This window comes from Lissotriton helveticus, chromosome 7 (genome assembly GCF_964261635.1).
Source record: "Lissotriton helveticus chromosome 7, aLisHel1.1, whole genome shotgun sequence".
Taxonomy (NCBI): Eukaryota; Metazoa; Chordata; class Amphibia; order Caudata; family Salamandridae; genus Lissotriton; species Lissotriton helveticus.
Window position 1 is genome coordinate 46,649,131 of NC_136068.1, and position 23,320 is coordinate 46,672,450.

At 43.6% G+C, this 23,320-nt stretch overlaps 1 protein-coding gene across 2 annotated transcripts in view; it reads left to right on the forward strand.

Moving 5' to 3' along the window:
- Positions 1-23,320, forward strand: part of LOC144767992 (guanylate-binding protein 3-like) — a 189,427-nt gene that overhangs the window by 108,344 nt on the left and 57,763 nt on the right. For both annotated transcript variants that reach the window (XR_013598409.1, XM_078651382.1), the window contains exon 8: positions 2,089-2,301. Coding sequence is in view for 1 of the 2 variants with exons in the window: in XM_078651382.1 (XP_078507508.1) it covers positions 2,089-2,301 (213 nt within the window). In the remaining variant the exon portion in view is untranslated. The remainder of the gene's footprint in view (positions 1-2,088; positions 2,302-23,320) is intronic.

Below are 23,320 nucleotides of genomic sequence, written 5' to 3' on the forward strand. Positions count from 1 at the left end.
AGTATTCTGCACCACTTCATGAACCTATGACGGGGACATTAGCCCTCCATCACTACAGAAGGCTCGCTTAGTGTGCCCCTCTACGTACAGTGCAGGTCCAGGACCAGGTGCAGGATAACGGCAGGCCTAGGCCTTCATGCGCACATTACATTACCTTGTGGATGGGGCCAAAACATCTACAAACCTAGATTACAGATACCTGGGACTGGACACACCTGGCAGGGTACTTGACTGAACACCATGCGAGTCATCTCAACAAGGACTCACCATGGGACATAGATATAGAAAAGCCAGAGTAAAAGGACAACAATAGTGTTGTAGATTCCTTTCCAGAAGACTGTATGTGTACAAAACTTGATGACCACTCTGTACGATATTGAAGGGGTAGTCTTAAAGAAAGCCCAAACAAAACTAAGGAAGAGCTCAGTGTGTGAGCAGAACTGCTAGAAAACAAGCTTAGGCTACAAGAGGGCCAGAGAAAGTGAAGGAATCAGTATTGCTAAGCTCTGAAACAGACAAGGACCAGAGAAGGACATGCTCACTTGATGTTCATGAAGAGAAAGTCATGGCCGGGCTGAACAGGAGAGTTGTAGAATTGAGGCTGAGTGACACTCTGTGTCCCGCTGCGCAAATGTGCACCAAGGTCGACTTGAGAGAAGCAGTCGTGAATAACAGGATATAATTATATGTACAAATATACAAGCAGTCATATAGCTGACTGCTACAGGCAGGAATGATAAACTCAGCAGGCAAGAAGTCACAGTCCTTGTAATGCCAGAATAACAGGGTTGTCCTTTGTTGCTTACTCGGGTCATTCAGCGGGCAGTGCTGCTTGAGGTGGTGTGCTACTGCGCCCCCTCCACCAGTTGGGATCCTCTGGCCTCTAACCTAATGCAGTTGTCATTGTTCTAGTCACCAGTGTGTGCATGTGTGCAAACCCGGGCAAGTGAGCAATTGTTACAAGTAGTGGAGTGGTGATCCTCAAGTCATGCCATCTCCGGCTACAGGGGATGCCTTCCTCTGTGGTCTTGTCACCTGGATTAGATCATTGAACATGGTCATAATGTGTTCAGAGTATCACACTTCACACACTGCAGGGACACCCAGATCTCCTAAACCTTACTCTTCATCTGAAGTGATGCAAGTCTTCCTAGAGTTCTAGACAACACTTTCCTTGTGAGAAGGCACACCGATATCCCTCCTAAGCAATCGTTCAATTCCTCTCTTCAGAAGTCCAGCCCTAAGACCACTTCTTCTGACAGGGTGCAGAATTACTCGGGTTTCTGGGGTAGACCCTGGTAATGGAGGGTTGGCAGGTAGCATAAAAAATATCATAAAATAAAGTAAAATAACAGGTCACAGAGCTATTTGCTTTCTGAACTGTCTGCACTGCATATATATATATATATATACACACACACACATATATATATATAAAATATAAACATATTAGATATGCATTCAGACAAATAACAAACATGGAAATTGTTAATGAATTTTTAAAAACACTTGACTCCAACATATAGTCATCTCTGTCAATTTTGCACTGAAGTAATCCATGAGCCAATCCGAGAGTACTCCTGAAATGTGCGGGGAAGCTAAAAGTACACAAAACTCAGTCATGCGTAGTAATCTTTGGAAATCAGTCCCAATATTTGATTTATTTACATATTGTATCGCTAGCATCATCCCAGTTCTAGTGGCATGTCCCAGACCTGCCATCCACTCAACAACTTTATGGACAAACTCTCCCTGGCCTTCAATCCTAATAACTGACAAGGTGAACTATGAATTACATTAGTGTTAGCATCCTGTGGAGAGTGAGCCATCAATTGCTGCACCCTCATATTCCTGCTATGGTCTCTAACAGCTTCTTTGTACTCTGAAAGAGGGAACATAAGCTAATGATGCTTTGTCTTACACTATTTGGGGCTGTTATATTGTTAAACAAATAATTCAATACTAAAACCTAATTAACTAGAACGAACATGTGCTGCTAATATATTCTCTCCATCCCTCTTTCTCATACCAACGCCAATACCAGAATTACCATTGATTGCCTCACCTGTGTTCATCTCTGTCCCCCAGAATCAACTGGAAGTCCTTTATGCGGCAATGGTTGCAAAGAATGAAAACTCCTCTTTGGAAAGATGCCGGTCTCTGCTCAAGGACCTTTCCACCAACCTTGAGAAGAATGTGACCAGTGGTGTTTATTCCAGACCTGGTGGGCACAAGACATACATGTGTGACAGTGCCGAAGTTGTGGAACAGTTCCAGGAAAGCCCGAACAAAGGTGTAAAGGTGAGATGAGTCCTGCAATGAATGTTGATATCATTGTTCTTGTAGAAGAAGCGGCTTACCATAGTAGCAGGTACTGACATCAGAGCTGAATATTATATTCTAAAGCCATGGGAGGGCTTGAATGGCCTTGAGTCTACCCTATAACGGCACCAAACACAAGGGGCCCAATTCACAGAACTAACTTAAGACAAAATCCTAAACTTACTACCATTTTGGTATTTACAGAAGGCACTGACACGGTTTGGGATTCACAGAAGGCACTTACTCATCAATGAGTAAGTGCCCTCTGTGAATACCAAAATTAGTAATTAGACCATTCAAGAAAAGAAAGAAAATACTATAGTGCTTGAAAGCATTTGTGTGATAACTGATGTTGCTCAATATAGGGTCTGCCTCAATATATTTGACTAGCAGCCCGTCCCGACGTTGTCCGGGTATGAAATAGAATGTGTGTAATGTGTGTATTTGGCAAGGGCAATTTATTTTAAAATCTCGTGGTAGACAACATTTTTTGTTTCATAAGAATAGGGACGGAGAAGGCCCAGCTGCAGCCCTGGTTGATGTTAGCAGGCGCGTGTAATTGGTGTAGTGATCCGCTGCCTGAGCCCGGCTAGAGCCCTGGTTGATGTTAGCAGGCGCGTGTAATGTCGGTGAATGAGAGAGTTATCAGCCGCGGGTAAATCCGTTTAATGAGAGAGTTGAGTGACAGCGAGTAGGAGAGGCTGCAGTAATTGTCCCCGCAGACACGCTCATTTGCGTGTTCCCCTGTTTGAGGCCCAGATGCAGGCCTGTTTGATGTTAGCAGACGCGTGTTCCCCCGCTTGAGGCCCAGCTGCAGCCCTGGTTGATGTTATCAGGCGCGTGTAATTAGTGTACTGATCCGCTGCCTGAGCCCGGCTAGAGCCCTGGTTGATGGTAGCAGGCGCGTGTAATTTCGTTGAATGAGAGAGTTCAGTAACAACGCGCAGGAGAGGCTGCAGTAACATTACTTACCAGGCCTCCAGGCGAACGCGTTTGTCCCGCCCCCAGCACACGGCCACAGCAGACGATCTTCTGATTAATGTACGACCCACATGGCATGAAGGGCGGACACACGCCCCAGTGTTTCTCGCGCCCCCAGCATGTCACGCCCCCAGCGTGCCCCTTGATGCTGCGCATATTTAAAGGTCAACAAGGGTGCCCATACGAGTCAGCAAAGGACCTCGGGGAACATATTTATGAAAGCAACAGTGGTCCCATGCATAAACAAAATTCTGACATCAATCAATATAGACACAATGGATACTATATTAGTTCTGACATGTCCAGCCGGACAGAGGTCTCAATCTTTTACTTTTTTTAAAAGAATCAACAAGAATTTCCTTCAGCAATTCTTCGTAGTGGGGCACAAGCCTGTACCCTAACACATACAAATTGGCATGGTGAAGAGAATCACAAACAAAATAAGGCTTTTTTAGGCAAGAGCTTCAGATTCCTGTAGTTAATAATGCAACAGAAATTCAAGTAACACCATTACAAGCATGTAACACAGGGTATACGTTTTTTTAGTATATGGTGTGTAAGAAAAGTCGACGGCGTTTCGATCCCACTATATAATCATGGGGATCATCATCAGGACATTAATAATGCCTAAACAATATAAACCTTTGTTGCCGGATATGCCCACCCAAAGCGGTCTGAGCAGGGCAAGGTGGTGTAAAGGCTATTACACCGGCAATCCAGAATTCGAAAGCCTAGGGAGGACGCGTCAGCAATCTGCTCGATCGCGTTATGAGGATAAAGTAATCCGGATCAGTCGGCCGTGATTCTTTCTGCACCACGAGGAAGGAATCACGGCCGACTGATCCGGATTATTTTTTTTAAAAAGTAAAAGATTGAGACCTCTGTCCGGCTGGACATGTCAGAACTAATATAGTATCCATTGTGTCTATATTTATTGCTGTCAGAATTGTGTTTAATCATGGGACCACTGTTCCTTGATGCGCAGCAACGTAATTGGCGGTTGTATGTACGACTCACATGGCATGAAGGGCGGACACACGCCCCCAGCGTTTGTCACGCCCCCAGCATTTGTCACGCCCCCAGCACACGCCCACAGGCCACGATGTGATGGCCGTACCACACGCCCCCAGCGTTAGTCACGCCCCCAGCCCACGCCCACAGCACAACGCAGACACGCCCACAAGGGACAACTTTGCTGGCACAGTTCTTTTACCTTTTAAATGTATAGAGGAGTTGGCCTAACGGCTAAGGTGCTCGACCTCGGACCTGGGGATCTGGGTTCGAGTCTTGGTAACTACGCCAAACATCCGGTGATTCTGGGTAAATCACTTAATCTCCCTGTGCCTAACAAAAATGAATGTGTCTCCTCGTGTAACGTAACTGGTGCTATGTAAAGCGCTCTGATACCTGATTCAGTTCGGGTCAAGTTCGCGCTATATAAAACTCTGCAACAAAAAAAATATGGTGGGTGTCTGCATAGCGTATGTCCTTCTGCTGCAACTGCCCTTTCCTACGCTGTATTGGGTGTTGTGATTGGTGCTGTGGTTACTGAGATTACCCGCCTCAAAGGTTTGGGCTCTCTCTTTATAATATTAGTATGGATTTTTTATGCCTTCTTATAAAGTGCACTGAAGGCAAGAATAACAGACTGCTGTATTTAGTAGTAGGTGAAGTGAAGAATGTACAGGGAGCAGGTTAATCAAACATTTGCAATGAAATCAACATTTGTTAAAAAATAGGTAGATAGAAAAATTAAACAGAGGGTGTCAAAGCCTTTTTGATTTAAAGGGTTGATTTGCAAGATCAGGATCATATGAGTTTCACAGGAGGGGGGCCCTTAGAACTAAGATTCAAAATCAAGGGTTTACAAGATGAATTTCAAAGTCAAACAATAAGGTTTTAAAAAAAATTTTAAGAACTGTTTCTTACTGGAGAGCTTCATGTTCAAGATGATGCCAAGGTTGCAGGTGTGGTCTATCGGGGCAGGGGTTGGACCGAGTTGAGCAGGACACCATGCTCAGTTTCACTGCGAGGTGTTCCCAAAGATGAGGAATTCCATCTTGTCTGTGTGTAGCTTGATACACTTGTTTTTCCTCCAGTCTGCGACATTTATCATACATCTGTGGAAGCTGGCTTTGGTGGTGGTGGGGACTTCTGACAGTAAGAGGATTTGCTGGATGTCAGGAGATGATATTGAGTTTGTGCGATCTGACGGTGTTGGCCAAAGGGGTCTTCTATGTTTTCAAGAAAATGTGGCTGAGGGACGATCCTTGGGGCCGCTGGCAATCTTCATGGATTCTGAGGTTGTGAAGTCTGTTGATCAAGATGTGATGGGGGACGGGTTCACAGGCAGCTAACAGCTCCAGGATGATGAGGGCTGCTATTTCGCTGCAGAACCGGGGGGCCCTGATGTTGTTGGTGGCTGTGATCTGGGCTGTCGTGGTGCTGTGGTTAACTTGATATCTGGATTGAGAGGGGTCCAGGACTTTGTAGTGTTCCAGGTGTTTGGTGAGTTGATGGTTGATTGTCTTTTTGAGAACCTTCGCAGAGAAGGGGAGTAGGGAGATGGTCCAGTAGATCTTTGGTTCTGATGGGTCGCGGATGGTTTCTTCAGAAGGGGCCTCACTTCAGTGTGTTTCCAGTCCTCAGGAAGGAGGCTTATGTGATGGAGGCATTCAGAACGTTCATTGCCAATTGTGTTCCTACAGAGGTTGAAGATGTGGTGGGGACAGGGGTACGTGGATTCTCCAGAGTGTTCAGAGCTCATGATGAGGATTGTGGTTTGTGCTGTGAGTATTCCAGCTGGTGAGCAGGCAGTTGGGGTTTGTGTCTGTAGGTGTTAGCAGGCTGATGCTGTTGTTGGTGGGGGGGGTTGGGGTTCGAAGTTTTGGTAGCTGGATGAGATCTTGTGATGGAAGATGTCCGGCAGAGTGCGTCACAGGTCTTGGGAGGGGGTAATGTCGTTCTCGTGGCTACGGGGTTGGAGAACTCTTTCACGATGGTGAAGAGTTCCTTGCTGTGGTTCCTGCTCGCGTCTATGTGGTCTGCTAGAGCATTCTTCATTGTTTCTTTCAAGAGGCGGTGGTACCGGTTGAATGCTGTCTTGAAGGTGATTTGGTCTTCTGTCATCTTATTGGTGTTTCAATTTCTTTCCAGGTGCTGGCAGTTGTGTTTGGTGGATTTGAACCCCACACTGAACGACCTGGCTGAGATGGTGAAGTGGATGCTGTAGGGGTCAGTTCTGATGAGCTGGGTGACGTGATTGTACTTGACTCTGTCGCTGGACGTGAAGTTGGCATTGAGCGTGTGTCTTGTGATATGGGTGGGGTCGGTGAGGAGTTGCTCAAGATTGAAAAGCAATATTACAAGAGTGTATCTTGATATAGATAGAAAAGAATTGTAGATTCAGCTGCTACAGAAGGATATATGGGTACAGAAATGGGGGGGAAGGGGGCGTATAGTTTGGGCATTATTCTCCAACCCTAGGCTCAATGGAAAGTTGTCAATCAAATGTCTACAATGCAGTCTACGTTTATTGTGTTTTTTCATGTCAAATTGTTTAATTAATTTGATGAGTGGGTTAGGACATTGTATTATGATTTCCAAAGTTATATTTTGAATATAATGGGTATACCGTAGAGGTGTTTTTCGGTAATTGCTGCTCTTGATCAGCCAATTTTCTAAGTAAGAAAAAACACGCATGGTATTTTTGCACATTCTGCACAGGTGTGCTGCCCTTCCTCTAGCCACTTAATAAACACCATTGGATATGTAGTGACTCCAAAGGGCAAGACCTTAAACTAGTAACTGGTAGTATTATCAAATCACCATCAATTAAAGATAATGTCTAGATGGTACTTTGTATATATGGCGGTCACTATTAGGTAGTTTGAGCTAGGACCTAGTTACCATATGAAATGTCTTTTTTGTAACCCTGGGCGTAGTGGGTCGTAGTGGGGCTCCGCGGATCTACGCAGAGAGGGCGAGAAGCTACGCCCACTCCCGCACTCCGCGTAGCCCCACTACGCACCTCCCTGCCGCTCTCCCCTACATACATTATTTAAGGAATTACAGTGATTAAAACAATATTAAAGCACTTACCTTGTCCGGGGCTCGTCCGGGGCTCCCTCTTTGAATAGCGTCCTTTCCTGGATACCAATGCGCATGCGCGGGCGGCCGCGCATGCGCATTTCTCCCGAGAAATGCGCATGCGCGGGCTGCCGCACATGCGCATTTGTTTCCAGGAAAAGGACGCTATTCAAAGAGGGAGCCCCGGACGAGCCCCGGACAAGGTAAGTGCTTTAATATTGTTTTAATCACTGTAATAGCTCAAAATAATGTATCTAGGGGAGGGCGGGAGGGAGGCGGGTGGCGGCCGACTCGGCTACGCCCACGGAGTGGGCGTAGTGTTGCCGGCTACGCTGTCTACGCAAAATGCGTAGAAGGCAACACTACGCCTACTCCGTGGGCGTAGCCGAATCGGGCGCCCACCCTTACTTTTTAGACATGCCTATATCTTTGGCGCCAGTTAATGAATCTTCATGAAATTTTCCCAAAATAGTGTGCTGTGATTCTTTTTCTGCATGGAAAGTTTCAGGGTGATCCTGCAAGCTGACAAAAATGAAGGGGGTCAATAAAAGTGTTTTCTCATGTTAATTTCAATAGAGACTTTAGACTCGACTACAGCCCATGCTGCTAGACGGGATTACACCAAATTTGACAGAAAGGTACCTCTTGACCCAGAAGGAACCCTTCTTGGTATTTGGTGTAAATCCGATAAGCAGCTTTTGACCTAATAAAACCATGTGATAAGAGTATTTCATTGAGAAACTTCAATTCTAAGACCGTAGTAATATATGAAATAACAACGCCCATCACCCTAGAGACAAGTATACAGATCTTCACTGCCGTTGAGCCCCATCGTGTTTCTAAAAGTTGGAGAATGCCTTCACGTGACCAAGGCTGCAAGCAGCGACCGAAACGCGTAGATGCCATTACTCAAACTAAAATAAAATCAGAGTGAAAACCCATGGAGTGCCGGTTTCATCTCTGTTGCGGAATGAGGTGTTGTTGCTTTTGATAGATATATATGAACAAGGCTCTTGTAGGTTGAAACGCGTCATGGCGGTGGTGCAGGGCATGAAATAAAATCCTGTGCACTGAATTTTAGGTCCACTTTCATCGATTTCCTAAGAATTGGCTGTTGTGAGGCGAAGTCTGCGATATATATATTCACAAAAAAAAACATAGGTTTCAGGGGCGTTCTAGTTAGTTGGACATTTCACTCGTACAAAACCATAGAAATTCCCCCGTTATAGTTAGTTCAGCTAACTATAACTCACGCGCCCGCAATGCACTGCTGATGACGTCACATATTACATCACTCATGACATGGTCAGTGACATCACTCATGACATCACTGATGACATCTCAAATGACATCACTCATGACATCATCCAGTGAATGTGTGTTTCTCTGAAAATTAAATGTTTTATACATGTATATCTCAAGGTTGGTGGGAAAATAAATGGGTATATTAATGTCTAACTGGATGATTTTGTTTTGTAAAATTGATTGTATAACTGACTGAGTGTATCTTAGTTATACATTAACGAACTCCACAACGTTCTGTCTAACCTAACTCCCGACGTCCCTATAATAAATGGCACTAAACTCCCCGCCCTACTCTATGCTGACGATGCAGTTTTAATGGGTCTCACACCAAATGCCCTGAGGATTTTAGTGAGGGGATTTGTGGATTTTATGTATAGTCTTGATCTTTGCACCAATTTTAAAAAAACGTTTTTAATGTGTTGTGGCCCCAAAAAACGCCACATCAATAGGATCGTCCTAGACCACTGATCACTGTTATGCACTCGCACTTTTCCCTACCTGGGCTTACAATTCTCCGACAACGGTTCATGGACCCCACACTTGGCCTATGGTCGGTCTAAGTTTATTAAAGCCATAAACTCTGTACTGACCCTTCCCAAGCCTAAGAGATTTGAGGTGGTCCAGTCTTTATTAAAAATCTATAGGACACAATGTGTTCCAATTATGACGTATGGGGCCGAAATTTGGGGACACTCAAACTTAATAAATGCCCATGCTGAGGAGAACAGATTCTGCAGAAGGCTTTTGGATCTACCAATTTCATCATACACTTTCATAAGCCACACTGAACTGAAACTGTTTTATTTGGAGGACTACATTAAGGCATGTCCTGTGTTGTTCTGGATTAAGGTTAGGAAAAACCCCGAAGCTTCATTAACAAGAGAAATCCTGGCTGACTGCCTAAAATGTGATCAGGGTATTAAAATCCCATGGCTGGCCCAAGTTCAGGCGAGCCTGGCAGCAGTCAATCTTGAACATATGTTTGATAGTCCAAATGGACTAGAGGGGATTAACGGGAAGACAATCCGTAACATCCTCTACAGGCACTACGGGGAGACCAGACACAATGTAGAACTAGCCAAATCATCTGTGAAACGTTATATTCAAATAGAAGGCGATATTGAATCCACTTCGCTTACACCAGCCGGTTACCTCCTTAAAGAGATTACATGCTGGGAACGTAGTCTTCTGTTTCGCTTAAGAGCAGGATCCATAAAGTACCTATTGTGTTTCCCCATGGGCTTCCACTCCAACATCGAGAATCTGGTTTGCCCATGTCAGAATCCAGGAAAACAAACACTAATGCACTTTTTGTTCTTCTGCTCCTATTATCAAAAATACAGCAAGTTCCTCCTGATACCATTCTTTAGAGCTAAAGGCATAAAGGATTTTAATGTGGCATTTAAGTCTGTTTTGCAGCATAAAGATGATGGATTAATATATCGTGTGTGTACTTTTTTTAAAATGGCCATTCGATCTCGTACTTCTATGAATTAATACCTATTTAAATGGACTAATGTGATCTTTACAGACTGGGAGGAGGCCTCTTTGCACTTTTCACAGTTGCACTTTAACCCATGCTGCTATTTTTAAATATGTGAATCACAATAACCTGACAATTAACGCATATCTGGCTAACACGTTTTTAGAGATCTTATATATATCAGCACTTGGCACAGTTGCACTTTTTTCCCCGCATTTCCATTTGTAAATACGGAGGCATAGATAACGGCCCACTTTTAATCTTTGGCTGACATTGCATTTTGCACTTTACCTAGATGGCCTATTAACTAGGATTTATGCACTTTACAAAATTTGTGCCTAAAATAATGCTGCTAAACATGTGTTCTATGTATATATTGCTGCTAGTTTAATGGTGATTCCTGTATATGTACATTTTATCCGATAATGTCATAGAAATAGACATGAATTTGTGGACTCGAACATTAATGATACCTTGCACTTTTTGCTGTCAATGTTTTTATCAAGGAAAGATGCAGTATTGTTACCGTATTTTAATATGATTTTATCTTGACCATGTACGTAATTATGTGTGTACTTTTATGGATAATGCAATATCTGAATAAAGGTTATTTGATCTTCATCTAGTGAATACATGGGTTAGCAAATAATGTTTAAATATATAAATATCTGAATCAGTCTCTCACTTTGTGTATAAGTGGCTGCATGGGTTGCTGAGTAGCTACATGAGTGTCTATATGGGTAATTAGTTGTTTTTTGAGTATCAGTTTGAGTGTCTGAGTGTCTGGTTCGGTGGGGGTATCACTTAGCATATAGATGCATGAATGAGTGACTCACTGTATATGTTGAAGACAGTATGTGTGCAGGACTGTATGGGTGGATGACTGTGTGTATGGGTGTGTTAGTAAGTGAATGATTGTCTCAATAGTGTCTTTATGGGTAACTACATATTTTTTAAACTAGTATATGTGAGTATTGGTTTATATACCGGGGCACCACACATTTTTTTACTGCCCCCGGGACCTGGCCCGCCCGGGGACTTCAATTAAACGTTTTTTGTTTCATTTTCTCGGCCGGAATCACGCACCCAGCGCGAATTCAGCAATTTTTTTTTAATGCTTTGTTGGGCCATGGGGGTCCTTGTGGGACCCCTTGAGCAGGCCTAGGGGGTCAGGGTGTTTCTACCCTGCCCCCACTTCTTTTTTTTGTTGGTGTTTCTTTTTCTGTTTTCTTGTGCCTCGGTTACAAGATGGCTGCCAACACTTCCTGGTTTGGAGTGTTGACAGCTAATTAGAATCAAGCTTGTGATCAGGAGGGTGCCTGGATCCTCCGTGCCTCAAAATATCAAAACTTAAATTTTTTGATTTTCTCAGCAACTACTGAACAGATTTACGCCATTAAAAAAGGTCTCTTTCTGAGCCAAGGGCTACCTTTGTGCCAAATTTGGTGTAATTCCGTTCAGCAGTTTTGGCTGTAACCGTGTCTAAAGTTTCCTATGGGAAATTGATTTTCTGAACTCTATTTTTTTAATTTCTCAGGAACTACTGAACTGATTTACACCATTGACAAAAAAGGGTATCTTTCTGAGCCAAGGGCTACCTTTTTGTGTAGGTCCGTTCAGCAATTCGGGCTGTGGCCGTGTCTAAAGTTTCCTATGGGAATTAACATGGAGAAAACACGTTTTGGGACCCCCCCTTTTTTCTCAGCCCCCGCTTGCTGAATCACCCCAAACCTTTCAAGATAGGAGCTGACCGGAGCGCCCCACTAGTTTTGAAAATTTCGTCAACCGGCGCCAAAGTTATTGGGAAAAGAAAAAATGCTTTTTGAATAGAAACAAGGTCCTAACTATAACTTACTACTGGCGACCGACAGTAGATATTATATATATATATATATATATATCAAGGCTCCAAGTATCCACAAACGATAAGTCTGTATAGAAAGCAGCACACGCAGGGGGTGATTCCTCAAAAGATTTTAATGGGGAACCTCACAGCATACGACGCGTTTCGCCAGAGGGCTTCGTCAAGTAATGCAAAGAGCCAAGGCGCTCAACTCATTTTTAAACAAACAATCTTGCATCCACATAGTCATGAAAAGCATAGAAGGACTACAATCGTGGCAACAAATGGGTCGGCCATCTTAAGATGGTAAACTCAAGCATGTGCGCATTTATAAACACATAAAGAAAGCAATCGTTTCTAAATATATATACATTATTTACATGGAACCCAACATAAATATGCTTGGAATAACATGAGATATCTTGAGCGCCTTGGCTCTTTGCATTACTTGACGAAGCCCTCTGGCGAAACGCGTCGTATGCTGTGAGGTTCCCCATTAAAATCTTTTGAGGAATCACCCCCTGCGTGTGCTGCTTTCTATACAGACTTATCGTTTGTGGATACTTGGAGCCTTGATTTACATAACGGGTACACCCCCGTTTTGGCGTGCACCCGCTCATGCGTGCAGCTAGCTGGTGTTTGGAGCTAGACATATATATATATATATATATATATATATATATAAAACAAACAAGCTCCTTCGCAGAAAGAGGAAAGGCCACACTTGAGGAGGTTCGTGGAAGCGCTTTTAATATACTGCCCATACAGAGTAAAATTCTGACACCCATGGTGGCGGATGCATTTCGGCGGTGTCTGCCTCTTCAGCGCCGGGTGAAAGTGTTTAGAAGAAGGGGTGTGAGCGAAGGTATACAATGTCCAGCCTTCCCCTCATTCGCGGACTGCAGCCACTCCCACCACGATAATGACACTGTGCATATACTTCCTGTGGTTGGCTAGAGCCCCAGCGCCTACAGGTACCAGCATGCAGCAGCAAAGTTCTGGTGAGTACCGCACACGAAGTAGGAGAGCCAATGAAGCTGCAATGTTCGAGAATGGCCCCCTCAGAGTTCCAAACACACTAAGGCAGCGGCGCTTCCTTAAGTCCCCAAACCGCTTCAACCGCTTGTCACCGGAATCCTTTCTGGCGGGGACTTGGTGAATACCAAGCCCGACGTGCTGCACAGTGGCATCATCACCGTCGTACTTCTTCCAGTGATTTGCGGTGGGCCCTGTAAATCCCGGTATCCCGGAGTGAAAGCAACTGCGAACAGTGTCCAGCAGAAACAGAGCCTCTTGAAAAAGCGGGAGCCTTTGATGCGCGTCGCTGGTGACCACGCAGGTATGTACAACAAACAAGCTCCTTCGCAGAAAGAGGAAAGGCCACACTTGAGGAGGTTCGTGGAAGTGCTTTTAATATACTTCCCATACAGAGTAAAATTCTGACACCCATGGTGGCGGATGCATTTCGGCGGTGTCTGCCTCTTCAGCGCCAGGTGAAAGTGTTTAGAAGAAGGGGTGTGAGCGAAGGTATACAATGTCCAGCCTTCCCCTCATTCGCGGACTGCAGCCACTCCCACCACGATAATGACACTGTGCATATACTTCCTGTGTTTGGCTAGAGCCCCAGCGCCTACAGGTACCAGCATGCAGCAGCAAAGTTCTGGTGAGTACCGCACACGAAGTGGGAGAGTCAATGAAGCTGCAATGTTCGAGAATGGCCCCCTCAGAGTTCCAAACACACTAAGGCAGCGGCGCTTCCTTATGTCCCCAAACCGCTTCAACCGCTTGTCACCGGAATCCTTTCTGGCGGGGACTTGGTGAATACCAAGCCCGACGTGCTGCGCAGTGGCATCATTAGCGTCGTACTTCTTCCAGTGATTTGCGGTGGGCCCTGTAAATCCCGGTATCCCGGAGTGAAAGCAACTGCGAACAGTGTCCAGCAGAAACAGAGCCTCTTGAAAAAGCGGGAGCCTTTGATGCGCATCGCTGGTGACCACGCAGGTATGTACAACAAACAAGCTCCTTCGCAGAAAGAGGAAAGGCCACACTTGAGGAGGTTCGTGGAAGTGCTTTTAATATACTGCCCATACAGAGTAAAATTCTGACACCCATGGTGGCGGATGCATTTCGGCGGTGTCTGCCTCTTCAGCGCCGGGTGAAAGTGTTTAGAAGAAGGGGTGTGAGCGAAGGTATACAATGTCCAGCCTTCCCCTCATTCGCGGACTGCAGCCACTCTCACCACGATAATGACACTGTGCATATACTTCCTGTGGTTGGCTAGAGCCCCAGCGCCTACAGGTACCAGCATGCAGCAGCAAAGTTCTGGTGAGTACCGCACACGAAGTGGGAGAGCCAATGAAGCTGCAATGTTCGAGAATGGCCCCCTCAGAGTTCCAAACACACTAAGGCAGCGGCGCTTCCTTAAGTCCCCAAACCGCTTCAACCGCTTGTCACCGGAATCCTTTCTGGCGGGGACTTGGTGAATACCAAGCCCAACGTGCTGCACAGTGGCATCATCACCATCGTACTTCTTCCAGTGATTTGCGGTGGGCCCTGTAAATCCCGGTATCCCGGAGTGAAAGCAACTGCGAACAGTGTCCAGCAGAAACAGAGCCTCTTGAAAAAGCGGGAGCCTTTGATGCGCGGTGCTGGTGACCACGCAGGTATGTATATATATATATATATATATACACCAAACTCCTGGCTCCCCGAATACACTGTGAGGAAAGCAGGAACGGACCACATCGCATTCAATGAAGTGAGATTTTTATTGCAGATGAAATATAGCAGCAACCATAGTGCAAAGACAAGTGTCCAGCCTGACGCAGAGCCGTGGTCTTAATCACATGACGCGATGGACCAATACAGACATAGATATAGTGAAATCAACAAATATAGCCACTCCCTTGAACAATAGCAATGATAAAAAGACTAGATGTTAACATGGGTCCTCCTCATTCACTTGGAACATAAAAACATATTGCAATCTTTGTTTTTATATTTGAAACTACATGTTTGTTCACGCAGTTAAGCAGAATGTTGTATACAAGAAAGAAAATAATATTGTATAATTACAATAATGAAGTGTAAGATGAGGAATGAAAGACATATGATGGTCGCTGCAAATACAGCTAAAATTAGCCTTAAAATCAAAAACACAGTCCTACCCCATCAGTAAAATTGCAACAATAGTTTACCAAATTAGAGGGTCCCAAAGTATATCATTGTAATAACCACCCACTTAACGAACCCTAAAGCGCAAGTGCAAAAAAGTGCAAGAGTTGCCAAATGTGCAAAAACGCTTATTTAAAAAAATGTGTTGGACGCTTCGCAGACATCTTTAGAGATAACTATAAGGGATTCGAACTTAGCTGGGGCCCACTGGTTGCCTTTTTATCCCAAGGTTTGCCCTCTGCAATCTGTCCACCCTCCGTACGGGCTATGCACCTTTTTCAAATCTGAGTCGACCTCAGCCCACTTTGTAACAACATGACCCTCAATATGTGAGGGGGCCCCACGCTGCACACTCTAACCCACAGCAGCGCTTCAGTATCTCATGACTCTACTGTACAATTCCATCACCACCGGGACCGGGGAGGAGGTTGTTTTAGGGGGGGTGGGTGAGGGTTGTTCGGAGAACCTAATCAGGGGTTTGCTATTTCAAAACTTAGCATCATTTACCTTGCTAGGAGACCCAAAATAGCTGAACGTTTTTCAACTTCGGACCTGCGCGCCCTACTATAGTTTTGCTGCCCTTGTGCCTTTTTCCTGATGCTTAATAAAAAGAATTTTGACAACAAAAAAAAAGATGTGTTGTGCCGAGGCAAAACCGAACTACTCCTCATCTCGAACAAAGAAGAGAACCCACAAATGGTCGAGTGGTTAAAAGATATCGATGCCCTCAATGGGAACCTCACCCTGGCTGACTCCGTTAAATCATTAGGCATCACGCTAGACTCCAAACTAGACATGACCAAACACATTAAGATCTTGGTTAAGAGCGCTTTCCTCAACCTGAAGCTACTAAACAAATAAAACCTTTCATTCCATCCAAAGATCTCAAACAAGCCAACCAAGCATTGGTGCTGTCAAGACTGGACTAGTGAAACGCAGTCCTCTCGGGAATAGCCAAAACTCATCTTGCTCCTCTGAAAACAACCCTCAATGTGGCTGCCAGAATGGTCACTGGAAAAAAAGAAATTTGGTCACATCTCTCCTGCACTAAAAGAACTTAAGTGGCTACCAATAGAAATGCGGGCAAACTTCAGAACAGCCTGCCTCACCCACAAAGCCCTTCACACAGGCAAACCTGAATATCTGGAATCCAAACTCAAAAAAGCAGGTCAGAACAGGAACGTCAGAAGCTCTAGTACCCTACTTCTTATCCCGCTAAAAGCTCAAACAAAAAACCGTGACCAGGTCCTTTGCCGGAAATGCGCCCAAAATATGGACCTCTATCCCCCCCACATCAGAACTATTCCCTCCTTCCCTAAATTCAAAAGTCATCTCAAAATCCTTTTCCTCAACCGTTCCCTATCTATCAGATAGGAGCAGTCGGAGTGTTTAAAGTGACATTGCTCATCTCTCGGATGCGGATTTTCAAGACCCTGTAATGGAACTCTTCAACATTCTCTTTGCTATGATTCTTATCCTGAATGTCTCAGTTTATTGTAATATTTTCTGCTTTCTTTTGCACTGCTCTGTAATTGTTATGAAGCGCTCCGATACCCGCCGGTCAGGCTAGCGCTATATAAAACTTCTTCGCTAAATCAAAATAAATAAATTCCGGCCACACTAAACACTAAACCTAAAGTGCAAGTGCAAAATCACAGTGAAGAGTATAAACTCCGCATGAGAACCTGGTTCAATTTCTAAATGCCACTTGATATTAATATGTGAGTATAAAAGGGGTAGGCCCTTAGAACTCAGGACCTGGGTCCGTGGGTCAGTACAAAGGGGTGGTTGGTCTGAGTTTTCAAATATAACATACAATTAAAAATAGACACACGGTCACCATTAGATTTGAAACAAGTCAGAAGAATCGTTCAACTTATTCATTTCATTCATTTTGGCATTTTATTCATTTATGGCCAAAGTTATGAGTTAGCGATTTAAAGTATGTACATGTAATTGTAACATCATTACATTCGATATTCGGAATAGGTGCTCTCTGTGAAAAGGGAAGGGTAAGTGAATAAGTGAAGGGGACAGAGTAAAGGTGTTGTGACATAATTGTTACATCCAGATTAAAATTTGAAAAACCTCTACAGTCAAGTTAATGGGCAAAGGTTCCCAAATATCACATCACACATAGATAACGAGAATACATCTCTTATTTTGCTCCTATGGTGTGTCAAAATGGAGGCGTAGTTCTACGTTTCGACCCCTGCTACGCTAAAGGGCAATTCGCGGCCTCATGTTGGGGTCTTCATCAGGAAGAAATGGAGAGCATCATCAAACGGTCTGGTAGGAGAAATTTCTCCTACCAGGCCGAGCCCCTTTTTCCAGTAGTTACAGGCATTGAGCGCCTGCACCGCGAGCACACTCGGATGCAGGACGCCGACTGAGACACAGCGCTACTGTGCGTTCCAGTTTGAAAGTAAAAAAAAACCTGCACCGCGAGCACACTCGGATGCAGTACGCCGACGGAGCAACAGCGCGACGGTGCGTTCGCTCTTGAAAGTTAAACATACCCCTTGAGGATCGATCTACCTGTGCCCATTGGCTGTGTGACTACCAGCACGCGAATATTCATCGGAGCTTGAGGAAGCCCCTCCTGCGGACGGTACATACGATGACCGTTTGATGATGCTCTCCATTTCTTCCTGATGAAGACCCCAACATGAGGCCGCGAATTGCCCTTTAGCGTAGCAGGGGTCGAAACGTAGAACTACGCCTCCATTTTGACACACCATAGGAGCAAAATAAGAGATGTATTCTCGTTATCTATGTGTGATGTGATATTTGGGAACCTTTGCCCATTAACTTGACTGTAGAGGTTTTTCAAATTTTAATCTGGATGTAACAATTATGTCACAACACCTTTACTCTGTCCCCTTCACTTATTCACTTACCCTTCCCTTTTCACAGAGAGCACCTATTCCGAATATCGAATGTAATGATGTTACAATTACATGTACATACTTTAAATCGCTAACTCATAACTTTGGCCATAAATGAATAAAATGCCAAAATGAATGAAATGAATAAGTTGAACGATTCTTCTGACTTGTTTCAAATCTAATGGTGACCGTGTGTCTATTTTGAATTGTATGTTATATTTGAAAACTCAGACCAACCACCCCTTTGTACTGACTTGATATTAATAAACATAATCAATCAGATCAACAATGTTAAAACGTGGGAGTCTCAGTTTCAGATAATAAAACAAGGCTACATAGTCAGAATCCTCTGCTAAAAAGGTCAGTAACTGAGGTGTTTCAAATGTTAGGAGTCTGACAGTGAACAACACATTTGAGGATGATAATGTAATCCCAAATTGGACTAAAATCACACAGGGGGTACCAAACAAGTTTCATGTTGGTATTTCAAGAATTTCATATAAAAATTCATAAAATATTCCTAAAAGATTTCATAAATAATTTTAAAATGTTGATACAAAATTCATGAAAAAATAATTTAAGCCTTATCTATATACATTAATTTTTACCTAAAAACATTGTTATAACAAATTGTACAACTCCTCCCCTGTATTCAGGCCATTCGGCATCTTAATGTCCGCTAATACAATAAAATGTGATTCCAACGGACGCAATAGTTTTTCTCTATTGCCTCCTCGAACTCACTTAGGTACAGATCCAATTACAAAATAACTTAAACCATTCAGGTTATTATTATGTACAAGTTTAAAGTGGCGAGCCACTGGATAGTTGGGGTCAGAATTAACCACCGCCCTTGAATGCTGGAGGATTCTATTAAAAACCTGAAGCTTAGTGCTCCCAACATATCTAAGTTGGCATGTATACTCCAATACATACCCATTTCAAACCCACAGCAAGGAATTGTCTGTTAAGATATGATAGCTTCCACCCGAGACACCTGAGAGAAAATTTACCGTATGGCCAATTTTTGCGCCTCAGACGCAACTGCACTGAGCTAACTGAGTTCAAGACACAGGCCAGTGACCTGAAAGAGAAACTACTACAGAGGCAGTACCCAGTAAAAATCATCAACAAAGCCATGAAACGGGCAAAAAACAACCACAGAGAAGCCCTACTGGAGGAAAAACAACAGGCGACAAATTAAAACAGACGACCAATATGCATCACTACCTACACCACCGTGTCCAATGAAGTCTCTAAAATCATAAATAAACATTGGGGTATTCTGAACTGTGGCACACTTAACCTGGAAAAACCGATGTATGCACACCGCCGAGGTAGAAACCTTAAAGACATTTTGGTACATACAAGACCAAAACCTAACAATGAGATAAGGCAAAACACCATTGGAATACAAGGTCATTTCCCATGTGGAAACTGCAGTAGCTGCCACCTAACCCAAAAGAGTAGTGTTTGGACATTCAGAAATGGCACTACTTGGGAACAGCGACAATTTACGAATTGCAACACCAGGAATGTCGTCTATTTGATCACATGCCCCTGTGGTTTGAAATACGTGGGTATGACCACCAGAGCTGTGAAAACACGTATAAACGAGCATAAGAGCAATGTGCGCTGCAAAAAAAGTACGACTAAAATGGCGACACACTACCTCGAAACACAACACTGTGTAATGGATCTAAGATGGACAATCATTGAACAACTGCCATCAGAAGCAGACTTATTTCAAAAGGAACAAAGGTGGGTGTTCCGTCTGGGTACCCACATCCAGGGACTAAATGATGACGTCCCTTGGGGACAGCTGTCTCACTAGTAATTATACTCACCACCTTTAGAATATCTCTACTTCCATTTATGTACTACTGATAATAGAGAAATGATGACATAAACACATGCCAGAGAATCTGCCAAATACAAGATATCACTGCTCCCCTGAAACTGGTGATGGATATTTGTTCTGCTGTATCTTAATGATAATGTCTTTTATTCATACCTGTATGGCTCCACCTAAACATACATGTTTGGCAAATACTTGAATATATACATTCAAAACCTCCCCCTCGGCTCTTACAACAAACTTGTAATTGCTTCTGTGTTAAAAAACGTGCAGCTCGAATATCCCTGTGAAAGCACGCATGCGCTTGGAATCACGTCTATCCGTCGCGCATGCGCGTTGTAGAATACAGGAACTGGGCATGCGCGAGCAGAGAAAGACTACCGGCGCTTGCGCAGGAACCCGGGGCAAACAAGAGATCACGCTTTACCGGACCTGCCTTAAAAGGACCCATAATTATCCTAACAATTTACTAATCAAGGGCGGATCACCCTTATTTGTGCACACCATCACATCTGCTTGGGTTAACAAGGCGGAATCACTAATTTGGGATACCGGGTATAAATACCACACACGGCAGACTTTCTAATTCATTCCGGCAGAGCAGCGTGTGGGGTAAGACGGAGGACAACTCATCCCGAGTTTGTGAGTATAGAGTTTTCAACCCAAGCATTCCATATGAATAAGTAAGTAAGACATGATTTTAAAACCCTGACTGTTTCTTTACTTAGATTGCACAAATAGCAATCACCCCCCAGACGTTCTAGAGTGCTCATGAAGCAAGCAAGCTATACCTATTAAGTATGACCAACACTTCCTTTATATTCATTTGAGTGAAAAAGTGTGTGTTTTTTATGTTGTATGTCTTGTCAGTCTTTCTCTTACAGGGCCAATTGAGCAAATGGTCTGTTCCAGGTGACTGCACCTGTCTGAGCTACCTATGACCAGGATGACCTTCTCCATTTTCTTTTTTCTTTTCTCAGGTCATGCAAATTGCTTTGAACTTGAGCAAAACCGCTGCTATGCACATTATAGCCTATATTTCTATACACATAAATAATTTTTTCACTTTCTGTTACTTACACAAAACCTTTTTAGTTACAAACGTGAGTAAGCTGGGGAAGTTGTGCCCCCGTCCTGAAGAATGAGCACATGCTCCGAAACATGTCGACGCACACATGAGGTACTGTCCATTAACACGGACAGTACCTCCATTAACACGAAAGATTAAACCTTGCACTTCACTTCTTTTAGTAGTACCAGCCCGGGGTTGTGAATAAAGTTTTTTCCAATACACCCACGAGCCAGGTATCTTTTTTACTTTTCACTAAATCCCACCACTCACATAAGTATCCCTATCACTTACCACACACACCACACATAGTCATTACTATAAGTGCTCCCGTGTAGTCGTAGGTTGTAGCATGCTGCATCCCGCTAGAGGGGTGCGAAGAAACCCCTATGATGAAGCATGACACCAAGGGGCCTTTTGGTGTGTGAGGGGTATTTTAAAAAACACTAAGTGCTCCCACATTTGCTTTGTAACCTCTTGCCAAAAATCTATGAAAGGCTTCTGCTTGACAAACACTTAGGTCAATTTCGGAACTGCAAATCCTTCTAATCCGCAGAAATTCTCCATAGGGAATACTGCGGATAAGATGGTGGGGATGAGTACGGCCGGCATGCAAAACAGAGTTGCCTGCAGTGCTCTTTCTGTAATGTTTGGTTTCTATACTGTTGTTGTATATATACAATTCCACATCCAAAAATTGAACACAGCTAGTACTAATATGAGCAGTGAAAGTTAAATTCAAATTGTTGCATTTATGTCGCTAACAAATTTATTAGCAGACACCTCAGACCCCTTCCAAATGACTCACACGTCATCAATAAATCTCCATCAATGGAGAGCATGTGAATCATTTGTAGTCTTGTGGATGGCTTTGAGAACCCGCTTCTCCCACCAGCCAACGTGAAGACACGCATAGCTGGGGAAGAAACAAGCCCCCATCGCCACCCCCGTAACTGCTGATAGGTCAACTTGTTGAACATGAAAAATTGTTGGTTAGACATGTCTCAATCATTTTGCATAACATCGTGCTGTGCTCATAAAATTCAATATTGCGATTGCCCAAATAGTACTTGACTGCATTGATGCCGTCTGAATGATTAATGCTGGTATATAGAACACTGATGTCTATTACAATGAATCGATAGTCCTCTTGCCATACAACATTTTGCAGTTTAGATAAGAAATTTTACATGTCCTTGATGATTGATGGAAGACCCTATACAAATTCATGGAGATAGTAATCTACGTATTTGGACATAGGTTCTAACAAACTACGTTGGGCTGAAGCAATGGGTCTTGCAGGTCCCGGGGTCGTTTTCTTATGTACTTTTGAGATAAAGTATAAAACTGGTGTTGGAGGATATTAATTTTTGATGAAAATGTGCTCATCTTTACTTAGAAGCTCAAAACGTTTCTACTGAGCCAATTCCTTGAAGACCTTATCTTTCACTGCAGTCAATTCAATAGGTGAGGCTTTCCTATAACATAAGGTGTCACTTAAATGGTGCTCTGCTTCTTGCATGTATAGGTCCCTAGGACATAAAACGATGTTGTCCCTTTTGTGCGCCTGGTTGATTATCAGGTCCTTATTACTCTTAAGTTTATGTATGAGTTTGGAGTATTGTGCATCCCGATAACTCTTGCGATGATTTTTGCGCAAAACTTTTTTGTTTACATTATTCAGGTCCTCGGTCACACAATCATTAAAAACGTCAATAGCATCTTTGGGCATCATAAGAATGAATTTGGATGGTGGACGGAAGGGACTCTCTATGGTAGTACTGCAGCTGATTCCTTATGACAAAAGATCAGTTTGTGTAGAATTGGGAGTGATGTCATCCTCTGAGGCTAAAGATTGCAAAGTTCTCAATACACTGACATCAGAAACATGTAATGTAGATAAAGGTGCAGAAGGTTGATTAGCCTCATGGACCAAATCTGAAGTATTTTTGAGCTAATAGAATTTAAGCAATTTCAATTTCCTAATAAATTGGAATAAGTCCACCCTAGATTGAACATATTTGAAATTGTTGGGTGGACAGTAAGAAAGCCCTAATGATATTAGTTGGATCTCTGTGATAGTGCCACTTCCTGCTGAGGCCACTTCTTCTTGTTCCTCCCTCTTCTGCCACGATTGGTGTTTCCGGAGTTTGTGTCTTTGCTTTCTCCGCTGGTTTCTCCATTGCCTTGTCTCTTGACGGGATTTTGTGGTCTCAGGGTTTGGTGTCGATCCCAATTTGAACAAGCATTGGCATAGCCAATAGGTCTCACCTTTGGAACCTTATGAGTATTTAGTTAAGAAGGACAA